General features: G+C 36.4%; 1 protein-coding gene across 20 annotated transcripts in view; it reads left to right on the forward strand.

The window, feature by feature from the left end:
• The window catches only part of LOC109104764 (neurexin-1a), a 177,284-nt gene that overhangs the window by 59,358 nt on the left and 91,175 nt on the right, over positions 1 to 26,751 (forward strand). For 16 of the 20 annotated variants that reach the window (XM_042735465.1, XM_042735467.1, XM_042735480.1 and 13 more), the window contains 5 exons: positions 5,038 to 5,339; positions 6,973 to 6,996; positions 8,230 to 8,391; positions 15,499 to 15,943; positions 21,623 to 22,006. In XM_042735465.1, the coding sequence (XP_042591399.1) occupies positions 5,038 to 5,339; positions 6,973 to 6,996; positions 8,230 to 8,391; positions 15,499 to 15,943; positions 21,623 to 22,006 (1,317 nt within the window). The remainder of the gene's footprint in view (positions 1 to 5,037; positions 5,340 to 6,972; positions 6,997 to 8,229; positions 8,392 to 15,498; positions 15,944 to 21,622; positions 22,007 to 26,751) is intronic. The other 4 variants (XM_042735472.1, XM_042735483.1, XM_042735484.1 and 1 more) reach the window with 1 other exon arrangement.

A 26,751-nucleotide genomic window follows, 5' to 3' on the forward strand; every position in this document is an offset into this window, starting at 1 on the left:
ATGGAAGACAAAAGACAATATTTAGCAAAACGAACAAGCTTCTTATATTTTACATACAATGAAAAAAAAAATTATAATAAAGTGGTGCAACAGTTTTCCTTCAGAAATTATTTAAAAAAAAAAAATGGCAAGAAACTAGTTGAATTAAATGGAAAGACTGAAAGAGAAAGAGATTTTAAACCCCAAAAGGTTAGGCTATAGAATGTTGTGTAGAGGTGTGTGATTTAATACTGTGGTTCAGTTAGACATCATTATTAAATAAAAAACATGATAGCTTGTGTTTAACGGTATGGTGTTACCCTCACCCCCTTCCCAAGCAGATAAAATACAAGTGGCTAAGCTATTACTTGAATGGGTTTGTAAGTAATCTTGATCTAGTGGGCTAGCTTGAAGAAGTGTATCCTCCCACTAGATTTATCTGTGCCCACAGCCTCAGTCTCCCTTTCAGCCCCACTGTCGTTTATCTCCGCTCTTGTATTCCCTACAGCACGAACGGGGCCATGGTGGTGAAGCTATATGTGATTCACCATAACATACCTCTGGAGAGCCTGTAAAGGACGTTTGGCTGAAACACAAAGAGAGGAAGAATCAAAGCATAGATAAAATGAATGCACAAGCTAGCTGTGGCCACGGAGGTACATGAATGACAGGTGTATCATTTACACTTTAGTCAATGACAGTGCAGTATTTCTCCACAGATTACGAATTCACATAAGTCTGTGGGCTAGTGCTGAAATTGCTTTACTTTTTCTTACATATTAATTTCCCATAACTGAGCGAACTTGCACCTTATGAAAAATCAATGTAGACAGCTTTGACAGTTTATTTGGTGCTTAGTCCCTGTTCAGTCTGACACCAAACGTTCACTGATAGTTAAAAAATTACCCTACTGTCAGAGAAGCTGCTGTGATTTTCTTTTCTTTTCTTAACTAGATGCATTCAGATTTTATTTTGCAGTGTCATTTTGGTGTAGTTTTATAAAGACTTATCAAAAGCCCCAAATTAATTAGTTTTATGCTCAGCGTCAATTATTAATGCTGACTGTTTTGTGAAGCATAATTGGCTTTGTTGCTGCTGAGACCCTTGGAGATTGTGCTATTGTATAATGTGATTACAAAATCATTTTTTACTATGTCCATTTTAAATATCAAAAATAAAAATAAAAAATTCTCAGGCTCAGATAGAATAATATATGGGTATGTCAAACTGAGTTTGAGATGTCTGTTGTTGAATAGAAAAATATATTAATTCATTACCACCCCTTCAGTACTGCTAATTAGACAAATTCTGTCATATCACATTTATCATGTGCAGCACAATACAGACAATTAAAGTTGACACTATTGTCAGATGTTCTTTTTTAATGTTCCACCCTTACTGGGGAGTCATTAAATAATAGCTTTCGTACATGTCTTCTTTGAAACGGTAAGGGGGAACCATACAGGAAACCGTAGTACAGCTTGTCTTCCTGTAGCATGGGAGTTCTCAATGCTTGACTGGCTGTGTTTGGCATTCACAGGCTGTCGCCTGTAGCAGCTTTGAGGTAACAAGCCCACAGACGTGCTGCCCCCAACGTTCCTGTCTAAATTTAAGCTGATGAAGAGATAATTGCTCAGTCAGCAGCATACAAGGCATCACTCCACAAGTGCAAACAGAAGCTAAATTGGTAGTTCTCAACTGGTTCAGTTCTCAGATTTATCATGGACATCACGTGACTACCGTTCAAAAGTTTGGCTGTTTGGCATGACTGTTTTCAACATTGACAATAATAAGAAATGTGTCTTGAGCACCAAATCAGCACATTAGTCTGATTTCTAGAGGAAAACCAACCTTGCTATCACAGTGTATTCAATAAAAAAAAACTATTAGAAAAAATGTGCACAATATTACTGTTTTTTTTTTCTGTATTTTAAATGCAGCTGAGCATATAATACTTTTTTAAACACTACCATTACTACCAACCCCAAACTTAAATGGTAGTGTACAAGATTTTATTTTTTAAAATATTTTTAATATAATTTTTATTATAAATTTTTTTTTATATAGATATAAACATTTTTAATTTTTTTATGTGGCAACATGTGTGTGAGGGGTGAGTGACTTTTTTTGTTTTAGACAGCAGACTGTTGCTTTAAAATATGGCAGAATGTGCCTCCAGATTAGTAGAGTTAAAGCAGCAGAAAGGGGGTGAGACAGTGATATCACAACTGCTATGCATCTTCAAATGCAATGTCAGTAGGTTGATAGACAAATTATACAGCATTTGATGTCATGGATTGTTCTTCGAGCCTTCAAAGAAAAGGACCTACCTTAGCATTCTGTGTAGCACATTTGGACGCAAATTGTTTGGCGAATGTCAAAGCAAGCTTTACAAAAAGGCTGTTATTGAAAGATGGGGCAGTGCCAGTTATATTGGACCTGTCAGCTCATACACAAGCAATGTCACCCATTTCACATTCAAAAAGTCTAACCAATAATAGCAAGCATCCAATAGATATTTTCTTAAAGGCACAGTATCACAAACAGCCAGTTTAATCCTATATGGAAGAGAAAGGATGGAAAATATATTTTGACTAAATTACAGCCAAGAAAATTGACTAAAGTGAAAATGTACTACAGGTACATTACTGGAAAAAAAAAAACTGCAGTACATATAGGTTCCACCAAGTGTAAATGGCAACAAATAACATCTTGTTTGCATTTAGTTCAAATAGAAGTAATGTGCTGTTTGTACGAAGGGTAAATTGCCTGAGCAGTGGCGATTAGAGAAAATAGCCTTTACCAAGTTTGGTGTAAATAGACACTGCCAAAAATAACTGATAACAACAGGTAGGATATGGCTTTTTAAAGCACAAACAGAAAATATATATGATGTAAAGGCAGAAATCAGAGCAAATTGCTATGTGCTATTGAGAGAAGAGGTGATTGGAGGTCACTTTTAACCAACAGATAGTCTAATGCTGTATTTAAATGAGCTTTCCTGGTTATTTACTCTTGAAGATGAAGATTTGATTTCCTGTAAGAGTATTTCCAGAGATCAAATCTGATGAGAGACGGGACAGGGAAGTCACAACAGAGACCGATGCCGATGAAAGACTCATAAAGCACTCTGTTACTGGCATCAAAATGGAGATTTGAAGGCCATTTTGGAGTTATTCTGGGCATCCAATATATATACCTGTGTGAAACGGTGTGTGTATGGCCCAATGTGTGTGTGTTGGTGCAAAAGCCAGTTTGTGTGTGCTGGTGCGACTCTGTGGGCGCCTTCCTGCACTGAGTCACATTATAGCTGACTCAGTGGTATGTAGAGGAGGTGGAAGAGAGCCAGATACAGCACCACCCTTTGGCTCTTTGTGCACAAACACACACACACACACACACACACACACACACACACACACACACACACACACTTCATCAGCCGAGGCAAAAAGCTTATTTAACTCGCAGTGGACACAGGAAGGGTGATGAAGGATGGAGAAAGAGATGGAGTAAATGAGCCTTGTTGATATCTCCAGGGTTTATCTTAAGAATATTCCAGATAATTCCAGAGCCAAATGAGCTGGTCTTATGGTTTGTTAGGTTAATTGTGTTGCCGATTTCTGGATTTATGATAATTTGGTTCAGTCTTGCTGTAAATTGCCTGTTAAAGTCATTAATATTCCTGATGAGAAGTAGACTCAGCTCTGCTCTGTAATAATGTAATTGTATTTACCGGTAAGAAGGTAGCTGTGGAGATAGGACTTCACACTTTATTAATGGGCGTCTCTTCAGTTAATATTTTAACCAAGTTCCCAAAATACACTCGGATCTGGGTGACAGTCGGAGTTGTTTGCGCAAGTGGGAAGAGGAGTGAGAGTGTGCGCGCCTGGGTTCTGTGCCAGGACGCTTACAGTAATGGGTCTTGCTGACTGATTTGGTAATTATGTCCTGATATGTGTGGCTGCTTTATTTATGGTCACCATTATCAAGGACCTTGGTTCTCATTTATGAGCAAGATGGCTCTGACCTCAATCTTGTAGGTGTGTGTGCATGTACTGACAGCAACCAATCACTCTCAGATTGACCCCTTAAGTATGACTTCAGATTGATTTTGGCTTTGTATAGGTAGGTCATTTGAAATTAGCAAGTCTTGTGTCCAGTAAGTGTGGGAGCAGATAGATGACGGTAAGTGATCCGCTCTGTATTACTATGTGATGGAGGGCTACAGGGTCAATGACATATAAGATCGTCCACGACAAAGTAAAGGTGCTTTAATGTTGGATTCATATGGTTTTGAAAACTTTTATACCACTTTCAAGAAAGGTTTCAATTTTAATGACTCTAAAAATGTCATATGATTCAACAAAGTAAAAAGAATTAGCATATTTTGCTTAAACCTTAAATACAGGTGTGAATATTTTTGCATGTATTTTTGTACAATTTGTTACTTTTTTAAATGTCACGAATTATTATTTTAAGTTTAAGTATCATAAATACCATGCTTTTGGGAATCCACATGCACGTGGCATTTCACAACCTTGCTTTGCAATGAAAAGTTCAAATTTTTTGATATTTTAAGAGATGTATTGATCTTGACACACAGTCATGAGGGTGGGCTGATGTCATTTCCTTTTTTTTCTTGCATATTGGTTAGAGAACATAACTGTTGATTTGACAGACAAATGGTTTTCATTCATATGCAGTAGAAATCTTTTAGACATAGTAATAAAGGATTATGACAAACAAAGTTTTTAATAAATAATAGCTCTATTGCATCACCTTGACGTCTTTATGCCCAAAAAGGATCAAATTTTATTTCAGAAATTAAAAATGTGTCCTCAGTTTGATTCTTCATTGTATTCATGAATTGCATTTTCTATTCTGTTTTTGAATAAATCAATAGATGGGTCAAAAAATCATGTCAGTGACCCCTATTTTGCTCATCTTTCCAATTAAACTTTTATAATGTACTGTGTTGGTATTAATGCATCTCTTTTAATGCAAAACATTGGTATGCTCCCAGCTTACCTGCTTTGTTTCTCCATTTTCTAACAGAGAGAGAAGAGTACGTGGCCACCTTCAAGGGTTCAGAGTATTTCTGTTACGACCTGTCCCCGAACCCCATCCAGAGCAGTAGCGATGAGATTACGCTCTCCTTCAAGACCCTGCAGCGCAATGGACTGATGCTCCACACCGGAAAATCTGCAGACTACGTCAACTTGGCGCTGAAGAATGGTGCCGTCTCGCTGGTCATCAACCTGGGCTCTGGGGCCTTCGAGGCCCTGGTGGAGCCCGTCAATGGGAAATTTAATGACAATGCCTGGCATGATGTGAAGGTTACCAGGAACCTTCGTCAGGTAACCGCGCAGAAAAGGCAGAGGTCGAGATTGGATACATTCAGATTCCAATTAGTCGCATCAACTAACCTTCGGACTAGATTTAACCATATTTAACCATTTTAATCAATACCAGGGTCAGAAATTAACATTTCCATTAAGGGGCAATATTTGCCCTCTGGAGTTGATTCATAGGGGCATTTTTTATATTTACCTAATCAAATGTATCTGTGCTTAAATTTAACCAGTTGCTTCAATCAGTTACAATACTATAGACTGTTACTAATAAAGCATGACTGTTTAATGCTGCTCATGTTCATGGAATTACTCAAAAATTGCATAGTAATGGCTTATAAATTAAAACTAATTACAAGATGAAGCTGCAATATCATGATAAAATCATTATTGTTGATTATCGCTCTGTAATAATGATAATTAATGTTGATTGATAGAAAGCTTTTGCTGGAATATAATCACTGAAGCTATCTGCTGTACACTGATAATTCAATCTCTTTCTTGCATCATTTCTGCACTGTTGTTTATGATGATGAGAGAATTCGCAAATGCAGATTCAGAATTTCGTCAGTGAGCGTGCATACCGATCAATTCTAGCATTCTCAGCGATGACGAATCCAAACACCTCTGATTGGACATTACATTTGTAAACTCAACAGAAATGTGTGTGATTGGTTATAATGCTCAGTTCTGCAAACAATGCATAAAAAGAAATCTATTGCAAATTGAGCAGATTTGCCGTAAATTAAATTCAACACTTTATATTCATTTTACTTTAAGCCTGACAGATGTAATAGATCTTGATTAATTGTGCAGGGGCCTGTTAATTTCCGACCCTGATCGAGACATACACCCATTTAAAATAGTTCAGGTTTCCAAATTATGTATTTGAAATTTGCTTAAAGATGAGACTTAAAGAGAAAGTTCTAGGAATTTGGTCCGCTTTTATCATTTTAAATTAGCACTAGCACTCATTTATGTAGCATAGAGCAGAGCTGATGTAAAAAAGATGCTCCCAATATTAAAGTATTCATTAAGCAGCTACGAATTCAGCTTTCAGAGATGAATGAACATACCTTTAACCCCGTTCCCCTCGACTAATATTTAAATTCAACCTCAGATGCTACAGCATCCATATTTTACTGTCAGTATTTGATAGCGCCACCTCTCACTACATTACACGAGTACGTCACCTGTCAGCGCAGAACACGTTTGAAGTGTCAAGACTCTGAAAAGATCCTAGATGTGTGGCACGAAGTTGGATAGGACAGGCAGTAAACATAAAAAGCTCTGTGGTGCTTTCTGTCACCAGTAAAGTTAGCGGAGCGCCAGGAATAGGAAGAGACAGTGTTTGGAACAGAGTAGACTAGATCCGTCCCACAGGAACTCCACGGTGCAGATCTCGTCTGCTTCTCCTTTCCTTCTCTTCTTTTGCCCTTTTTAAATGTTTACTAACCTGCTTTTGGGGAAAGAAACTAACCTTTCATCCATGGAATGTGTCATTTACTAACCTGTTACCTCTTACTAACGTGCAACGCTGATGTACTAACCTTGGCAAGAGACCATCTTTTTTGATTGAGGAGCGGTGTTCTGTTTCACAGTTTTTTAATTTTCCTTTCTCCCCCCTTTTCCACCAAAGCACTCAGGCATTGGACACGCTATGGTAAACAAACTACATTGTTCGGTAGATATCATTCTAATTGTTTCTTAGTTTGGGTTTGCCGTGTGTCTATTTTCCTTTTTTTGAATCGTAGACATCAATTCTAAACAAAAAAAGGGGGAAAATGCGGTTGGTACTCTTTACGCTTACTTCCCCTGCCCTGCCCAAATTCCCCTTTTCTTTTTCTTCTCATTAGTTGGGTTTCCTCAGCTCTTTATGTCCCGTCCATCTTCTCTTTTTTTTCCTCTTAGGTTATCTTGCATCTTTTCCTTCGTTGGGTTCTTTTGCATAAGGTTTTGCTCACCGATCGGTCTCGGCTGGCTGGCACTGAGTTTTTTCATTGGTCCAGCTAGCTTTGAGGCCCATTGTTCAGCATGGTGTGCATCCTGGCCACCCCGTGTACTAACACCTCTGCTCCATCAGTACATTCGAGGCTGGCATGGGTGGCCGGTCATCTCGTCTGTTGTCGTTTTTGCTTTCTTTCTTCATGTGAACACGCTTATGCATGCAGACACTTCTGCTGTGATTGGTCTCATGAGCTGTGTCGTTTTTGTGTCCTTCTCCCTCCCCTTCTCTCTTTACTCATTCCTGTGCAGTCTAATCTGTGAGAAGAATTGTTCTCTCTAACCAACCATTGTTTGCATGTGGAGAGGGAGGGATAATGAAGCATGCATCCATTCAACCAGATCTGTGAAAAATGTGCCTCTAATTGCCTGTGCTTTCATTTCTAACCTCTTAGCACACCATGTTCTTTGTTTTACCTCATATAAAAACATTGAAAACTGCTAAAACTACTCACACGCACTGGATTCAAGCGATACTAACTCTCAGAAACACACATACTACTAACACCATTTTTGTGTCTGCTGATTTACTCTTTGTGCTCTATTAATGGCACCACTAACATTCAGACTGGGCTAATGTGCCGCAGACTTCCTCAGCTCAGACTTACTAGAAGTTCATACCAAAAACGTAAATCTAGAAAGACCAAAAAAAAAAAAAAAGAGTTAAACATTAAATAAATAAGAATTCCTGAAACAGACATGAAAATGGGTTCACATTAAATCAAAGTAAAAAGTTGAAAAGCTATAAATAAATCTATAAATAAAAAGCATTAAAGGCAAAAACAAAACAAAGCCAAGCATTCAAATCCTTACGAGGGGGACCAAAGCCCTGTAACGGTATTCAAGTTATATGTGAGTATAGCGTGTCCTTTCCCTGTGCTTTGTTGTCTAGGTTACAATATCCGTGGATGGAATTCTGACCACCACTGGATATACACAAGAGGACTACACCATGCTAGGCTCGGATGACTTTTTCTATGTCGGGGGTAGTCCCAGCACTGCCGATCTGCCCGGATCCCCTGTTAGCAACAACTTTATGGGATGCCTGAAAGAGGTAAGTGCTCTGAAAATTGCTTCTTGAAAAAAGTCATTCCATCCAGAAATTTTCCAGTAGTGTAATCACCTTCTGTTGCTACTGTATAACATGTATTCATTTACTTTCTGAATCATAGAAAGATACGACCTTGCAGCTAATTCACTAAATTGATTCGCAATGTACTGATTTGAGGTATATTTAACTAGTTTCTTTTTAATGAAAAAATCCTCTAAAAATATTATTTTATTTTTGGAATGAAAAAGAGAGATACGACCTTGCAGCTAATATGCCCATATGTGTGTCTGAAATTGAAAAAAGTAAATGAATGTGCATGTGTGTGTGTTTGTGCGTGTGCGTGCGTGTATATATACATACAGTGGTTAAAATAAGTATTGAACACATCACCGTTTTTCTCAATAAATATATTTCTAAATGTGCTTTTGACATGAAATTTTCACCAGATGTCGGTAACCAAAGTAATCCATACATACAAATAAAACAATACAAATAAGTTCAGAAATTAAGTTCTGTGTAATAAAATGGAATGACACAGGGAAAAAGTATTGAACACACTTACTGAAATTTATTTAATGCTTTGTACAAAAGCCTTTGTTGGTAATGACAGCTTCAAGATGCCTCCTGTATGGAGAAACTAGTCGCATGCATTTGTTCAGGTATGATTTTGGCCCATTCTTCCACACAAACAGTCTTCAAATCTTGCCAGTGCAACATGATGTTTTGGGGTGATATGCAGTGCTATTTGACCTCCAAACATGGTGTGTATTATTGCATTCAAAGAGTACAATTTTTGTCTCATCTGACAAGACTGTATTCTCCCAGTATTTCACAGGCTTGTCTAAATGTTGTGCAGCAAACTTTAAACGAGCTTCAAAATGCTTTTTCTTCAGCAATAGAGCCTTGCTTGGTGTGTGTGCATACAGGCCACAGCAGTTTAGTGCATTACTTATTGTACTTATTATTTTCTTTGAAACAATTGTAGATGCTAATTCCAGGTCTTTCTGAAGCTCTCCACAAGTGATCCTTGGCTCTTGGACAACTCTTCCGATAATTTTTTTTCACTCCTCTGTCAGAAATCTTTCGAGGAACACCTGGTCGTGGCAGGTTTATGGTGAAATTATGTTCTTTCCACTTCCTGATTTTGGCCCCAACAGTGCTCGCTGGAACATTCAGAAGTATAGAAATCCTTCTGTAACCAATGCCATTAGTATGTTTTGCAACAATAAGGTTGCGAAGGTCTTGAGAAAGCTCTTTGCTTTTACCCATCATGAAATGTTTCTTGTGTGACACGTTGGTCATGAGACACCTTTTTATAGGCCATCAGTTGGGACTGAACCAACTAATATTCATTTCCACTGACAAGGGCCAGGATTGCTTTCTAATTACTGATAGATTTCAGCTGGCGTCTTGGCTTTCCATGCCAATACTTTTTCCCTGTGTCATTCTACTTTATTACACAGAACATAATTTCTGCTGAACTTATTTGTATAGTTTATTTATTTATTTATTTATTTATTTATTTATTTGTATGTATGGATTACTTGGGTTGTTACCGACATCTGGTGAAAATTTATTGTCAACAGCCCCTTTAGAAATATAATTACTGAGAAAAATGCTGATGTGTTTAATACTTATTTTACCAGCTGTATATATGTATATATATATACACATTTATTTTTAAAAACTCCTTAAAAATATCAGTGCATTTTAGTCTCAGTTTAGTTTAGTTTAGTTTCAATGTATTACTTTATTTTGGTATAATTTATTTCATAATTTTTTGACAGAGAAAGCGTTATATAAAATTACAAAAGATTTGCTTTAAATCAGTGCTGTTCTTTTGAAGTTTCTTTTGATTTAAGAATCCTAAAAAAAAAAGTATCAAAAATATTAAGCGCAGCAACTGTTTCAGTATTGATAATAATAAGAAACGTTATTTGATTTCTGTAGTAATGTCTGCTACAAATTCAGCTTTGCCCTCACAGGATCAAAATACAGTAATTAATGTTTAAAACTATAGATTTCTTTGGCATCGATAGTCTAGTGGGCAGTGCGTCGACATATAACGTCATTGCATTATGGACGTCCCAAGTTCTAATCTCGGCTTGAGGACCTTTCCTGATCCTGCCATTATGGTTGCACTGCTCTCTCTGCCCTGTATAAACTCGTAACACGTCACGTACACCAACAACTGAGGGAATTATTTATCAATCGCCACAGACTCAGAAGCCGAAACACAATGGCAGAGTTGAAATGCATTCTCTAATTAACATTGCTGATGAGGTTTCCTCACATCTGAAGACTGTTAATTTGAAAATGGGTCACAGATCGTCAACAGTGACAGAACTAACAAATAAACAAGAGTGCGACAAATAGGATAAATAAGTAAATAATACATTTAATGAAATACATTCAGATCACTCAGTTTCCAGCAATATTTGATAGGTCTGCGTGACAGATCACTGGTCCACTAACTCACATGCTCTTGACATGAGCTATCTGTGATCGTAATACTCCTCAGAGGAAAACTGTAGAGAACATGTCATCTCATCCATCAGCTTCCATCCTCCATGTTAGACTCGCATCCCCGTGGAATGGGATGTCCTCTGATACACCAGCTGGTGAAGTAAAGAGCTGTTCTGGCTGCCAGGAAGTCGGAAATGCTTTTGATGTTATGAACAGACATTAAACGCCAGCCATTTTTGTTTTATATATAGATAAATTCCTTTTTAGCTCACCTCGGTATGCTTGTGAAAAGCAGTTAAATCGAGCTGATTGTGATTGATTTATGAAACAGGGAGACAATGAAGCCTTGCTCTTGGTTGAACTTAAGGTGCTGTAGCTCTTGGTGATTCATTCATTAACCTGTAGACCCACAATTAGTGAGGGATGCTCACTGGCATTTACCTTGTTAGTCTATTTATCATGTCCAATCTTACACAGTGTAGGTCAGTGGATCTCAACTGGCTTTTCCTCAGAAGTAGTTTTTCATTGGTTACCATCTGACCCAACATGGAATCAAAATTGTTTATTGGACAAATGTAAAAAAAAAAAAAAAAAAAAAGAAAGAAAGAAATCTAATAAAATTGTATACTTTTGCTCATTGTTTCCTTAGATTAAAGGGATAGTTCACCAAAAAATGAAAATTTGATGTTTATCTGCTTACCCCCAGGGCATCCATGATGTAGGTGACTTTGTTTCTTCAGTAGAACACAAACGAAGATTTTTAACTCAAACCGTTGCTGTCTGTCGGTCATATAATGGAAATGAATGGGAATCACATCTTTGAGAGTCAAAAAAACATACACAAACAAAACCAAATGAAACCCTGTGGCTTGTGATGATACACTGATGTGTAAAGACACAAAACGATCGGTCTGTGCAAGAAACTGAACAGAAATTATATTGTTTTTTACCTCTGATTCACCGCAATGTCCAAACTGTCCTGAGCGTGTTCTCAACAGCCGATGCGTTATGCGTCGTCTTCTTCTTGCTTTATGGCTGATCGCAGACTTATAAGTGCATTACCTCCACCTATCTCTCAAATGGACCACTGACACTCCTAATTGAGATTAGTGTCATTTTTGGGTGAACTATCCCTTTAAGGTATGTTTTGGAACCTGCAGAATTATAAACATGACATAGATTGAATGGGAAAATTTAAGTTTTAAATGATAAAAGTAATAATAATAAAACATAATATTAATATTTTTAAATAAAATATTTCATTTTCATTGATGTCATCAAACCCTCGCCTAAAGTTAATCTTAATCTTAAAAATGAACAACTTAAACTCAAAAGTAATGTTTTTTCTATATACAGTACAGTATATTATTATTCTGTACATTCTAATATTGTGGCATCTAAATTTACGTTTAACTTTTAAAATGATTGACTTTAGTTTTAGTTTAGTCTTTTATTTTTAATTTAGTTAGATATGAGTGATAAATAGTTATTATCCATTGAATGAACATAATTATCTTCTCATCAGTATCAGCCTTAATTTTAATATTGATGCTTCCCTACTTTTTCATAGGCATATTAGTTTTATTATTTGCAGTTTTAAAAATTTTAATATTATTTTATTAATTTTTTATTAGTATTTAGCATTGATTTTCTTAGCTGTCTGCAGCTCTGTTAGAACCTAGTTTAGATGTAAATCCTGGTTTTAGACAGAGGCATCTAATGCATCAAATAGACAATAATACTAGTGCCTTTCTTAATGGAAAGTAACACTTTAAATGCCTACAAATTCTTACAAGAGGCACAAACATGACGTAATGTGTCATTTTGTCAGATTTTGAAAGCATTGCAGTGCAGACTCACCATTTGTTTCCCTTCCCAGCCTCCAGCCTCCATTTCAAAACCAATCCACAAGCAATCAATCAGTGTCAAAACATGAAAGTGCAGGCTTGTGTAAGCTGTGGTTTGCTGCCGCGTGTAGGCGTGTGGTGTCTCTTGTCTGCACTAAGGCACTATCATTTCCACAGATTAGCAGCAGGCCTGAGGTCATTGACCTGTGTTAACAAACACTCCAGTGCTTTGAACTCATGAACAAGAATTCATACTAAGAGGATTCTGAATGGATTCTCTTCTTGGTTCATTCACAGGCTTTACTGGCATTAAAAGGACGACTGTGCTTAGGCGGTACAAGGGACCTTTTAACATTTTATTTTGTCATTATTTTGCTTTGCAAAGGTCATGTTTAATATTTTCAAATGTTATGAGTGTGTGTGAGGTACATCGAGGACCTCTAGGTGTGTGTTTGTTACCGTACGTGAGTAGTTATTTATGCCGAGGTTGATTTATTCAGGCGTTTAGAGCAGGGTGCACAAGAAAGCCCATTCATCATTAGTGCATTTGTTTTAATTTGCCCCTCCTCTCAGGGGCATTTGGTCAGTGCTTTCCAGGCTCCTGATCGTTCAGATCAGGTGGCACAAACAGATGCGTCGTCCTCCACCTGCTGTCCCTGCCCCTAACCTCTCATCTGTAATGCGCTCTTCTCCGGCGGCCATGTTGTGCAGTGTTTTATCACAGATCGCTTGTGTTTTTCCCCCATGTGAGTTTATGAAGCGGGAAAAAGGAGGAGGGGTTCACTCCTTTGGCCCGTTAATGGCTGGAAAGGCTCTTGTGCCTGCCTGTGATTGGCATTTCTGAAGCATCATCAATAAGCTTTTATTGCATCCGCATACTATTATCTTCTTCCTGGCTAGGGCTCAAATGAAATCGAAACTGAATTAAAAGAGGGTCATCGTGAACACTTCACAGTCTGGTGCTTGGGTTTATATCACAGGCTTTTGGCCTTGTGGAGGAGAGAGGGAAAGAATTGTGCCCCACATTTTGAGAGGGCAGAAAATGCTCTGCTATTTGATTCCATTCGGATTGAATAGTAAAACGACACCGGGAAGCGTGAATGATTACATACCCACTATAGCACAAGATAAATATAGTCTAAGGATATGTACTTTTCATTTCAAGACAGCAAAAGTGTGAATGTCAAAGTTTCTTTGACAAAGGCTTCACAAAAATGACACATTTGAGATGTATTCTCCATATAAATGTATTCAAAATGAGCGTAACGACTGAAGTGACAATTTATTTATTTAAAATGTAGAATGAAGTATTTTATTTATGCTGCAATATCATGAGTTTAATCACTGCACGGATGCCAGAGGAGACTGATAGTTATTTGTTTCTTTCAAAAATGCACCAGAAAAAGGCAAACATGAAGTTTATTGCATAAATAACCCATCGTTACCTCTCAAACTAAGCTTTTAGTGTCACTTTGGTGTCATTGAACCTGCTTGTGGTTAATGTAGTAGTCAGAGGATTTCACATTTAGTTAAAAAATTGATTATTGAATTTTTTAAGGATTTAATGACAGTGAACAAGTGGAGAATGGTGAACTATCAATACATAGACGAGTAAGTGTAGATAGAATGTGTATTTTTATTTTAATTTATTTTATTTTATTTTTTACATACAAATAAATAGATAAATGATAAATGAATAAATATAAAAAAAATAACCTAATGCATAAAAAAATATTAAATATTAAAAAAGTTGTAAAAAAAATAAATAATAATAATTAAATAATAATAAATAAATTTAAATTTAAATAAAAGTAAAAATAAATAAATGAATAAAGTAAATAATAAATAAAGAAAAAGGGTAATAATAAATTCAGGATTAAAGTTTTATTACAAATTAATTAAAGGTATTTTATATTGTGGCCCTAATACTTGTGTACTTACATAGTAACTAGACGTGTATGTAGTATGTAACCACAATGTAAGTACACATTGGTACATAGTATCTACAGCTGTAATATTTCTGTGACTACACACATGTAACAACCCTCCCAGTGGTTTGTGTAAGTACAAATGTGTAATAAGACATCTATAACTAAATTTTTGTAACAACAATATGTATATGTTTAGGGGTGGAAATGGGATAAATGGGTCGGAAATGGGTAGGTTTAGGGATATGTAAAGTGGGAGGAGTTGGAGCACCACTATAATACCAGTGTACCTACATGGTAACTCCTCAGGAACTGTCCACTTTTTATATGTAAAGCCTAACTTACTGGCCACTGCTGTGTAACATCAGAGTAATTATATGGTAAATCCATAAGAATTGTTTACTTAATATAAAGTGTAACACTTTCTTTACCAAAAAGTGCTTTTTAGTCCTGTTACACATTTGTACTTTCATTACCAAAAAGTGTTCTTACTAATGTTTTGTTACACATTTGAATTTAAACATACCATTGTGTGTTGTTACATATGTGTAGTTACTAAATAATTAATTATGTATGTATTATTTTAAAATTTTTGTTGTTTGTTTTTACATATGTGTAGTTACTAAAACATTACAGCTGTAAATGTTGTTACATATGTGTAGTTACTAAAACATTACAGCTGTAAATAATGTATTCTTGGTTGAAATTGCAATAATATTGAAATAGAGTTTAACACTATTAATATGATTTCAACCCCCTGTCCAACACTCCTAGCTTTAGTTGGAATACACAGTAACATAAACGTGGTTTAAAGTGTCAATTTTTTGTTAACTCACTGGAAATCTGTTTTCTCCTCTTTTCACATAAAGGTTGTGTACAAGAACAACGATGTAAGGCTTGAGCTGTCTCGACTGGCCAAGCTAGGCGACCCCAAAATGAAGGTGAGCGGCGTGGTGGCCTTCAAATGCGAGAACGTGGCTACTCTAGATCCTGTCACCTTCGAGACACCAGAGTCATTCATTACCCTTGACAAGTGGTCCGCCAAAAAAGCCGGTTCCATCTCCTTCGACTTCCGCACCACTGAGCCCAATGGCCTTCTCCTCTTCAGCCACGGAAAACCCAAGCCGCAGCAGCAGAAAGACCCAAAGAGCCCCAAAACCTTGAAGGTGGATTTCTTTGCCATTGAGATGCTGGACGGCCACCTGTACCTTCTGCTTGACATGGGCTCGGGCACCACCAAAACCCGTGCCGTCAACAAAAAAGTCAACGATGGGGAATGGTACCACGTGGACTTCCAAAGAGATGGAAGATCAGGTAGAATTTGGCTCTGTTCTGCTAATGTATTTTGATGTATTCAGTGTATGGTTAGACGTTAGCTGGTATTCAAGGTTTACGAAAATATTGACATAGCCGAGACAGCAGGGTTCTCTCACGCTTGCATGAACACAGTCGTAACCGTGCCTTCCGGAGCACACTGTCAGACAGGCATTTGAATATGAACAGGACCCGTAGTCCTTCCTGTCTTCCTCCTCCTTTCTTGCTCTGTCTTCTCTGGCGGAGTTGCCATGGAAACCAGATTTGGTTTTCCAAAGGAGAGAGCGAGTTCCAAGTAAAGACGTTCATCCCTAACTCTCCCGCTATTCCCCTTTTCCTCGCACATCGATGCCATTTGCCTAGAGTCAAAGGAACAGCCTTAGTTACTTTTTCTTTGAAAACGTGGGAAAAGGCTCTATTGATCCGTGGTTATTGCAAAACTCTCATCTTCTCTTTCCGGATATAGAAACGCCAGTCACCTGCATTATTTCTGACATACACTGTGATATTAAATTGTGAAAGTTTTAAGGAGAAAATTAAATAGCTTTTGGAGCACTTATGAAATCAGATTTCTAAAGCAGGAGTGGTATTTTTGTTTCATGCCAATACAGTATTCAATTGGGATTGGATATGGTTTCGTTAGGAGCGCAGGTCTTTTTTTTTTCATGGTTTTAAATTGTATTTTTCATCAAATCATCGTTTTTATCCACAGGGCTCGGTTTGATGTTATTCTCCAGGCTTTATAGCTGCACAATCCACTGGCTGTCATTGTGAGTTCAGGCACAGTTTGAAAGCGAGAATAAACCTTTTCACTTAGTAGCATTTCATGGGAATCTGAAACACCATTGACAGATGGGACCTTGCATTTCAGGCCCGCAGAATGAGCTGTGTCACTCTCCCGCCTGTGTGAATTGCCTGCCTACGCAAGCCTTTTGATCATATATGGGCAGCTGTCCTGGTGCAGGGTGCGCATGTGTGTGGGCATGCTTGTGTTTTTGCGTGCGTGTATGCAAACATGTACGGTTGTGCGTCTGCATATGCATCTATTAATGAGAATGTACATATGTAGACATATAGATGTGCGTCAGGAGCGTTTTTGTGCCTCCGCAAAAAAGTAGGATGAGAGAATACAGAAATGTTGGGCAATATGAGGTTGGGTAGTGTATAAACCACTTATTTTTCTGAAGTGACAGGCAGCCAGGCCACAAATTGGCCTGAATGAATGTGTCAAACTGGTGGAAATGGACAGGCTAAGTACAAAGTAAACACACCCACTCAGATATCACCACTTTCAGTCACTTCTGAATTGAAATGAACTGGAAGTGATCTATGAGTGAGGTTTTAGTGACCATTTAGCTCAGTTAAATGAAAGCTGCACTTCCGTGCCTGCGACCGACATGAGACCTGCAGTGTTTACAGAGGATTTGTTGACTAATGATCCAAAAAGAAGGTGACTATTAATAATAATAGCCAAACATCAGTTACCAGTAACAAGCCACATGAGTTATGCTTTTAATACCATACTACTGCAGTGATTCCTTTTGAAGCAATGATACATAAAAATAAATAAATAAATAAATAAAATTAAAATGTTTGAATGTGATTTGGCTTTTAAAAAAAGAGTGCAAAATCATGATCTCTATTTGTATCTGTTGCATCATCAAATAATCAGTTCTGTATCTGCATTCATACAGAATCAGTGTGTCAAAACTAAATGAAGAACCCGTTTTTAATTCTGTTCATTTATATACTACAATTTAAATAAATTATATATAAATATACACACACATACAACATATATTTTGAAAATATTTACATGTATTCACATATATAAATCTTTTTAAAATATAAATGTTATAAATGTTTTTCTTAAATATACACATGCATGGGTGTGTATTTATATATACATAATAAATATACACAGTACACACACATAAATTATGTAAAAAAAATTTTTATTTTGGATGTGATTAGTCGCGATTAATCCTTGACAGCACTATTAAGTGATTGATTTAAGATATTGATTTTTCTTAATGTTTTGAAAGAAATCTCATGTGAAGACTTGATCAAAACTAAAATACAGTAAATACAGTAAAAATGTGAAAGATTGTTACAATTTCATGTCATAAACTTTTGAATGGTGGCGTAGTTTCCATATAGCAATTTATATATATATATATATATATATATATATATATATATATATATATATATATATATATATATAATGCATATAAAAATAATATGACATTGAATGTTTGTTGATGGTGTAAGATAAAGTGCATTCCATTCACACTTCAAGCTGCAACCATGTTAACATCAAATGAACTGGAACATGAATTTAAATTGGAATGAAAAAAAAAACTGAGAGACTTTGACTCCTTTTTCAGAAATCCACTCTACTCCACTGGTGTGTGTATATTTGTGCGTGTGTACTTAAAGTAAAACCCACCCAGCATTAGGCCGTGCTGTGTAATCACTGAGCAGAGTGAATGGAAGTCAAGATGATGGAGAATGCTCATTACTGATGACCCGGGGGAGATGTTTGGCTGCTGTTTAGGGGTACAGTCGCCAAGTGCGCAACACAGGACAAGATAATGTGTGTGTGTGTGTGTGTGTGTGTGTGTGTGTGTGTGTGTGTGTGTGTGTGTGTGTGTGTGTGTGTGTGTGTGTGTGTGTGTGTGTATGTGTGTGTGTGTGAGTGCGAGAGGAGGAGAAAGTGCCGCTATGCCCCATCAAATCCACACCGACTTATTACAGGCTTAGAGGAAAATGAAATTCTTATTTACTAACACTGTTAGCATGTTACAAGTGGCATCTCTGCAGTGATGTATCAAGTGGAATAGAACGGAAAGCACTATTTCAGCGTATTCATCGAAATGCTTGGCAGGGAACAAGTTGCATGGATCATAATTATAATTTACTGTGCCACCATTTCTGGTGTTTCTCCCTGTTCTTTGGGTGTGCCTGTGAATAATGAGTCAGATACAGGAGGCCGTAATCAGTCTATGCAATCACATTTAATCTCAAAGTGAATTTTTCTCCCTCTCGAGGTATGTGACGCAGTTCTGAGCTCAGGCCCAGAGCTCTACATCACAGACTGGAAAGCATAGCAGAACGATACTGCAGCTATTCATTGAAATCCCACAATAGCCATTAATGATGAAAATAAATCACAGATCTGAGAACAAACACATCCTTTACTGGAGCTTGGCACTAATATAAATGTACATACTCACTTAATGCCCCAAAACCTCCTGCTGTTTTTTCCTGTGATCTATTCTCAAACTCATTATAATGAAAATCCATACATTTTTTCCAATGTTTGTTTAGATTTTAGAGGCATTTAAAATCCAAGCTTATAAACCATACAGAATGATCTTTTTGGAAAATCTAAAATAGAAGAAAGGTTAGGGTAAGGGAATAGAAAGTACGTGTGTGTGTGTGTGTGTGTGTGTGTGTGTGTGTGTGTGTGTTACCCAGAAAACAAAGAAAGTCATACAGGTTTGGATGACATAAGAGTGAGTAAATGACAGAATGTTCTGCCCTTCTGTGAAATAAAATATATACTGTAACTGTACACTCATTTTATTCACAAGTTTATTTTTACCAATATTTCAGCAACAAACCTTTGGTACAATTTCCTCAAAATAGAAAAAAGTAAAATAGTACTAAAAGTAAAGTCGATAATGGATAAGTAATGTCAATAATTACTCCGAGGTAAAAAATGGTAACATCACAATCAGTGTAATTAGTTAACAGGCCTGTCTTAATCTCCTGAAACAAATAAGGTCACTGACTGAACCTCAACAAACAATGAAGTATACAGTAAATAAGTCAAAAAAGACCACCATTGCATGAAAAAAGATCCCATAAACCAGCCACATAGACATACAGCCACATTATACATCTACAATTATGAAAACTGCTTGTTGTCCAAACATTGGTAAAAATAAGTCTGCAGGTCTGCAGTTATATATTTTTTTTCACTAAGCCTTGCACTTCCATGAGATGTGCGTTTTCTTTAGTGCTTCGTTAAATGAGCTGTCCCTTTAACATGTTGCATGCCTCGCAGTACCACCTCCAGCTGACCCCTCGGTTACATTCACACTAATTTGCCTTTATAACAGAAGCTGCATTTTTGTCACTGAAGGAACACTGTTTTGGCACCGAAAAGGCGGCATCTTTAATTCTAAGCCGCCTTTTATTGAGTTTGGACTCAGTGTTGGACACTAATAAACAGGATTCAGCAGTGGCCAGCGCTTTGCGTTAATCCCTGCCTGTTCTATCCTATCTTGCCAGTAATGGCTTTTCTTTTGTAACTGCCTTCAAGGCTTGAATAATGGCAGTGCACAGTGGTGGAAAATGAGAAGGAAAATTCTGAATTGCCGGCTGCGTATAAATGCCTGTTTGTTGGAGTCGCCAGGAAAACAATGAGGGTGATTATGGAACTCGTGAAAGTGTTTTAACGTTATTAGACTGTGAAAGACTCGCCTCACCTGAGAGTACTGTCTTTTTGCTCTTTATATTGACCACTGTTGTAAAAGCGGTATTTTAGACATAAACCATAAAAGAAGAGGGCAGAATGAAACCTGTTTTGAAAGGGTACACAAATAATTTGTGAGAACTGAATCAGTCACAACCAATAAATTAGATATGAATAGAGCTCAGCGTTTATTCTGTTATATGCCCTTTTGATAGTGATGACTATCCAGTGAATCTGGTACATATTGTCTGCTGTTGCTATGGAGACTGCTTTTTGAATCTTTGTCTTTGTGTAAGGGTTTGCACTGTGAGTTCAAGACAAATCAGATGAAAATATGAAAGCATGTGCACATATATGAATGTTAATCACTCTATAATGTTTTTGTGACTGTAAGGCCCCATTTCCAACAATATGTAACATTTAAATTATTACTATACACATCCAGTATAAGTATACACCCAATATAGTACTGTACAGAGGACTTTATTATACAGATTCCCACAACAAAAATATGTTTTTAATGAAATAAAACTTATATTACATTATATTATATTATATTACACCAAGTGAAAGTAATAAACAATTATTTTGAATATTATTTAAATAAGTTGGTGTATTCCAACATTTTGAATACATTAAATAAGTGCATACCTTAACAAGAAATTATGCTAAAGATTTCTCAGTATGCCAAAGGTCCAAGTTTTCTTCCTATTTTTTCTAGCTCCAGTCTTGTTCATAACTCATATTTTTGCTATTGACATCTACATCAGGCTGATCTGATCATCCGCAGAATGATTTTATACTCAACACATACCTACAAATGCAAAACTGACAAATCAATGCTATAGGCGCTGTTCTGACAAATGGTGACAAAGTGTTGCTCTGAAATCTTCTTTCACACTTCCAGGCTTAAACATGAATATACAGTAGCTACATCATTTCAAATTTACTTTGAGAAGACAAACTGAGAGATTTCCGTCTGCTTTGTGTGCTTTGAAAGCAAAGGGGGTTTTATTTACAGAGGAAAGAATGAAGGATAATTTCAATACCCTTAAAGAGCCTCATCTGCATAGTCTGCAATTTGCATATATAATTTCTCATTAAAACTTAATCAAACTTTTTAGAAGTTGCTGAAATGGCATCTAAACATCAAGTTAACGAAATTAAATTTGCTTCTCGTGGTTTTGTGACAGGCACCATTTCCGTCAACTCGATCCGTACTCCCTACAACGCTCCCGGTGAGAGTGAGATCCTGGACTTGGAAGACATACTCTATCTGGGCGGCCTGCCAGAGGACCGCGCTGGTCTGATCTTCCCTACGGAGGTCTGGACTGCACTCCTAAACTACGGCTATGTGGGCTGCGTGCGAGATCTGTTCATGGACGGCCAGAGCAAGGACATCCGGCGGATAGCGGAAGCCCAGAGAGCAGTCGGGGTGAAGCCGTCCTGCTCTAAGGAACCTCCCAAACAGTGTCTAAGCAACCCCTGTCTGAACAGCGGCACCTGCAGAGAGGGCTGGAACCGATATGTGTGTGACTGCTCAGGGACGGGCTATCTGGGACGCTCCTGTGAGAGAGGTAAGTACCTGTATTTTGCATGTCGAGTCAAGATTTGGTGTACTTTTGATATAAGTAGGGTGACCATATTTCTCATGGTTCAATACGGGACACGGGGGGTGGGGTGGGCTATCTGGGACGGGAGAAATTCATGATGGAAGGGTGGGGTGATTTATATATGACCACGATAGGAGAAAATTCATGATATCTAGCAAGTGATTTTTAAAAACAGGCAATATACATATTTAACAAATTGACGTAACACACAAACATGTAAATAATAATTTTTTATATAAACCTAAAGAAGCAATTTACAAACCATAAGACAAATGCAATAGATACAAATTAATATAAAAAAACTAGTTTTTCTAATACAGTAGGTTTAACATTTACATTTATTTGACATCTTTTGTTGTTTGGTTAACATTAATGAGTTCTACAGAATCCTGGACAGCGTTCAGGGTCCAGGCTATTTAATGCTGTCCCTTTAATTTTCCAGGTCCCTAGTATGTGATAAAATGAAAGTAATATACTGACACATTTAGTTGCCCTGTGTTCCTCTGCTTTTCACTCACCTGTTTACATTCACTTGAAGCTGTCCCCTTGTCAAGGTATACATTCACTTGAAAACTTCATCGATTAAAAGACCTTGCTTAAATTTTCCGCAGAATGGTTTATTTTTCCTTGTTTAACTGAAGAGTTCAGGCACATCCAACTATTAATTTTCCCCTGTTTACATTCACTTAAGCTGTAACCGACTGTATTTACGTGAGATACTCCACACAATGGACATTTTGACAGCTATGTGTGTATTTGACAATTGTGGTGGAGAGGGAGTTTTTGTTTCTGTTGTTCGGGGTGGTTCCTCCTCTGTTTTCTTTTACTGCATTTATTCGATTTAGTATTTTGGTTATTTTGTTTTTTTGATCTACGACAAGCTTAGTTATCTTTGATTAGGCTGTTTTTGTATGGCATGACACTTATAATTTTTGCTATTCTGTCTTCTGTTCACCCAGTCGTAAAGTAATTCTGAAATACGGGACAAAGAATGATTTTTCTCAAAATAAGTCGGAACACTGAAAATAGAGCTGGAATACGGGACTGTCCCGGGAAAAAATGGGATGTCTGGTCACCCTAGATACTGTATAAGCTTGGCTTCTATTTTTGCTGTGTTGTGCTGGGTAGTTCCACCCACATCAGTCTCATAAGCTGTGTTTCCATCCACCTATTTTTATGCGCATTTTGGGATACGCATAAATATACGCTGGATGGAAATGCCAAAATGTGCATAAATTCTAAAAATGCACATAAAAAAACTTGCACTCAAAAGTCGGGTAAATTTCTTATCCCGTGAGAAAATGTGCACATAAACTACCTTGGCAACACTTTTACCTTAATGCGCATCAAAAAAGACATGTGACTTTGCAATGGGATTGCATAAAACCGGACCAATCAACAGACCGATTACTTTGCACTGCATCTGAAATGCTAGTTTTGTCATTCTAAAATGCTTGTGCAAAGTTATAATTAACTCAAAGGAATTGCGTTCCCAAACAGCAGGCTCCGAAAATAAGGTAACATGCCCATGTTCCATCTGTGTGCTTAGAAGCTCGTAATTCAATGTATACATTTATTGTAAAATTATTTTATACAGTGCCTTCTCCTACTGCAGCTAATTAAATTTTTCTTTGTGATATTTAGTGCAACTTATTATTCGTAACTTTGGATATAACCAATTGCATAAGAGGGATTTTGTTTTTAGTAAATTGTTTATTTTTTAAAGCAAACTTACATTTTTAAGGCAAGACTATGGACAAAACCACTGTTTTCATGATCAGTTTTGAGATATTGCTTCTATAACTTGTCTTCTTTCAGACTAGTGGAAAGAAAACCTCCAAAATACACATTTAAATGTTTATTTTAAAACACTTTATCTATTTGTGTCTGTATATTTCAATTACAACACATATTTGCTTTCTAAAAATCTGAAATCTCCACTTCAGTAGCACTTACTGTATGTACAGTAAACAATATACTTTCTAGGTTTTAACAGAGGGTTTTGTTCATATATCATTCACCTGATATAATTTTAACACTTTATTCCTTAAAAAACATGGTGAGAAGTTTTTTTACTAGCTGTATTTTCTGATTTATCGAGTGATAAAAAGAGGTTTACTCTGTAAAAACCTTTAATATGTCAACAAAACGAGAGGAAAAAATGAACATCGTTATCCAGTGTTCAGAATTCTGTTCTGGAAATGTTTGCAAATCAGTGCATATTTAATTAGACAATGCCTCATTTGCATAGTTAAACATAACATTTCAGGAAGCTTGTCATACAAAACAAATGCCTTAATGTACTGTGATTAATTTACTACTGATATCTGTTAGTTTAAATGTTTATTCTATTCAACTTAAATGCTTTGTTTAAGAAGTGCACTTGATTTTACATTCATATTGTACGTTTTAAAGTGTGCCTTAAATAGCCAAATACTTTTTAGGGGTTTAAACACAACGTATGTTCTTGTTTTTGTTGCTTAGTGCATTCTTTTCAGTATTTCACTAAGGACTGAAGTAATAAGATGAGGTGTTAGAAGAATCACTGCTTCTACGAAAGATCTGTATGCTCATTCTTTCTCTCATGACGTGGCACTCATTCAGAGATATTTTGTCCATTATGTTGCGTAGGGGAGGGCGTCATTCACCGTTTTGTCGCCTCGGCCTTAGCATAGAAAAATATCTCTTTTTGTCAGCTCATCCTTGACAGTGAGGAAGAAAGTGCAGCTGAGCTGACGTTACTGTTACCGTGGTAATTGTGTTTCTCTTCAGTCCATGTCATCTTCAGAGAGAGCCACTCAAGCATGGATTATGTTTTTGCCTTTTGTCACCCTCCCTAGCAGAATTTTAATTCTGATGTTTTTCCACATGAACAAAGCGGCCAACATTCACCCGGGACTCTGGGAGAGCTCTAAGTCCAGCTATGCGTTTTTACCCCTCATAGGCGCCTCCGTATATTCATTCTGGAAGTGCTTGAAGCTATAGTGGCTAATTCTTTAATGGAAGTGCATCTCTCCTAAGCTTGTTGCTGTTGTCTGGACACTGATATCACCCTGCAGCAAAGTCGCTACTGTGGGAAAATACAATCAATTACATGCGCATTGTTGAATCTCTGTGCAGGAATTATGGAAATGATTCGGTCAATTAACCCATCAAAGATGGCTTGCTTTGTCATCGCCCGAGCAAAGTTCACTGCAAACAGCCATCAGAAAGAAAATGGTGCAGTCTGATGGCGTTTTATAGGGTGTTGCCGGCTTTCTCCAGATGCACGTTTATAAGATTCCAGTCTCAGAAAACAGCTTTTTGTGCAACGGTGGAATGGAGAAATGAAATGAGATAGACACTCTGAGAAAGAGACAGAGAGACAAAAAGAGACAGGCGGCGGTGTTAATCTTGTCAAGAAAATTAATTATGGAAATGTTTGTTAATTTTTTTTTATATATATACTTATTTGTCAGTGATAATGAAGATGAGAGAAGATGAGACAAAGATTCTTAATGACAATAATTAAACAGTTTTAATTAAAACATGCTTGAAATATGATGAGGGAAAGATAACTAAGAAAATAATGCGGTAAATGATTTTAGAAGAAGATAAAAAGAACCGGGTGACATTATCTAATTATAGTATATTGAAAGAACTGAAACTGAAAGAGGTGAACAATGATGCCCATGTATATTTCTTTGCACAGATAATGAAACAAATGGACAAACTTGAGCTCTAATCAGAATGTGCAAGTCATTGTTGCCATAACACGTTACACTTAAGAAATATTCTAAAAAGTTTCAAGTGGAAAACTAAGAACAGTCTTTAAAGTATGAAGAGCACAGGAACTGAAAATTAACAAATACCTTAGTGTACCCATTTTTTATTTAATTATTTTGTTTGTTTTTGTTTTTGTTGATAAATCGTTTCTATGATTTGATAGTAGTTATAGTTATAGGAGTACTTATAGTTTTTTGTTTTTTTAAATGTACACACTTTTTATGTTTGATCTACTAAAACTAATTACATTTCATTTTTAATTTATATAATTATATTACATAATTTTAAATGATTATATGATCATTCTTTTATATACTATATATTCATTTTTTACTGTAATTTACTGTAGATTAGATATTTATGTACTGTATATTTCTATCAGAGTAAACTGGACAAAGTGAATGAATTTGAAATTAAGAATTGGGGGAATTTGTGTTTGTTTGTGGTATACTTAAACTATTCCTTTATTTAAATTTTATTTTATTATAAAATTATTTAATTTCAAATGATTATGTTATAATTCTGTTATACTGTATATTTCAGTCAGAGTAAAATGTGCAAAATTAAAGAATATGACTTGACAAACATGGCTAAATTGTAAAAGATTTTTTGTTTAATGTGTGGTCTACTAAAACAAATGAAATGTTATTTTTGTATTATTACATATTTATTTAATGTAGATTCGATATTAATATGTATACTCTATATTTCAGTAAATTAGACAAAATTAGTGAATATGACATGACAAAACTAGCTAAATTTAAATGATGAAAGAAATAATAAAAACTGATATTAAATAGCACCGACAGATGTACACAGGGTGAGCTAAAGAAGAAAAAAAAATCATGCAAAAAAAAGTTCTTGGAGCATGTCATTACTTTCACAGTTGGTCCTGCCCAGCTGTGTGAGGTGAAATAAACATAAATCCATAACCATCCAGCTGC

Source organism: Cyprinus carpio, chromosome B12 (genome assembly GCF_018340385.1).
Source record: "Cyprinus carpio isolate SPL01 chromosome B12, ASM1834038v1, whole genome shotgun sequence".
Taxonomy (NCBI): domain Eukaryota; kingdom Metazoa; phylum Chordata; class Actinopteri; order Cypriniformes; family Cyprinidae; genus Cyprinus; species Cyprinus carpio.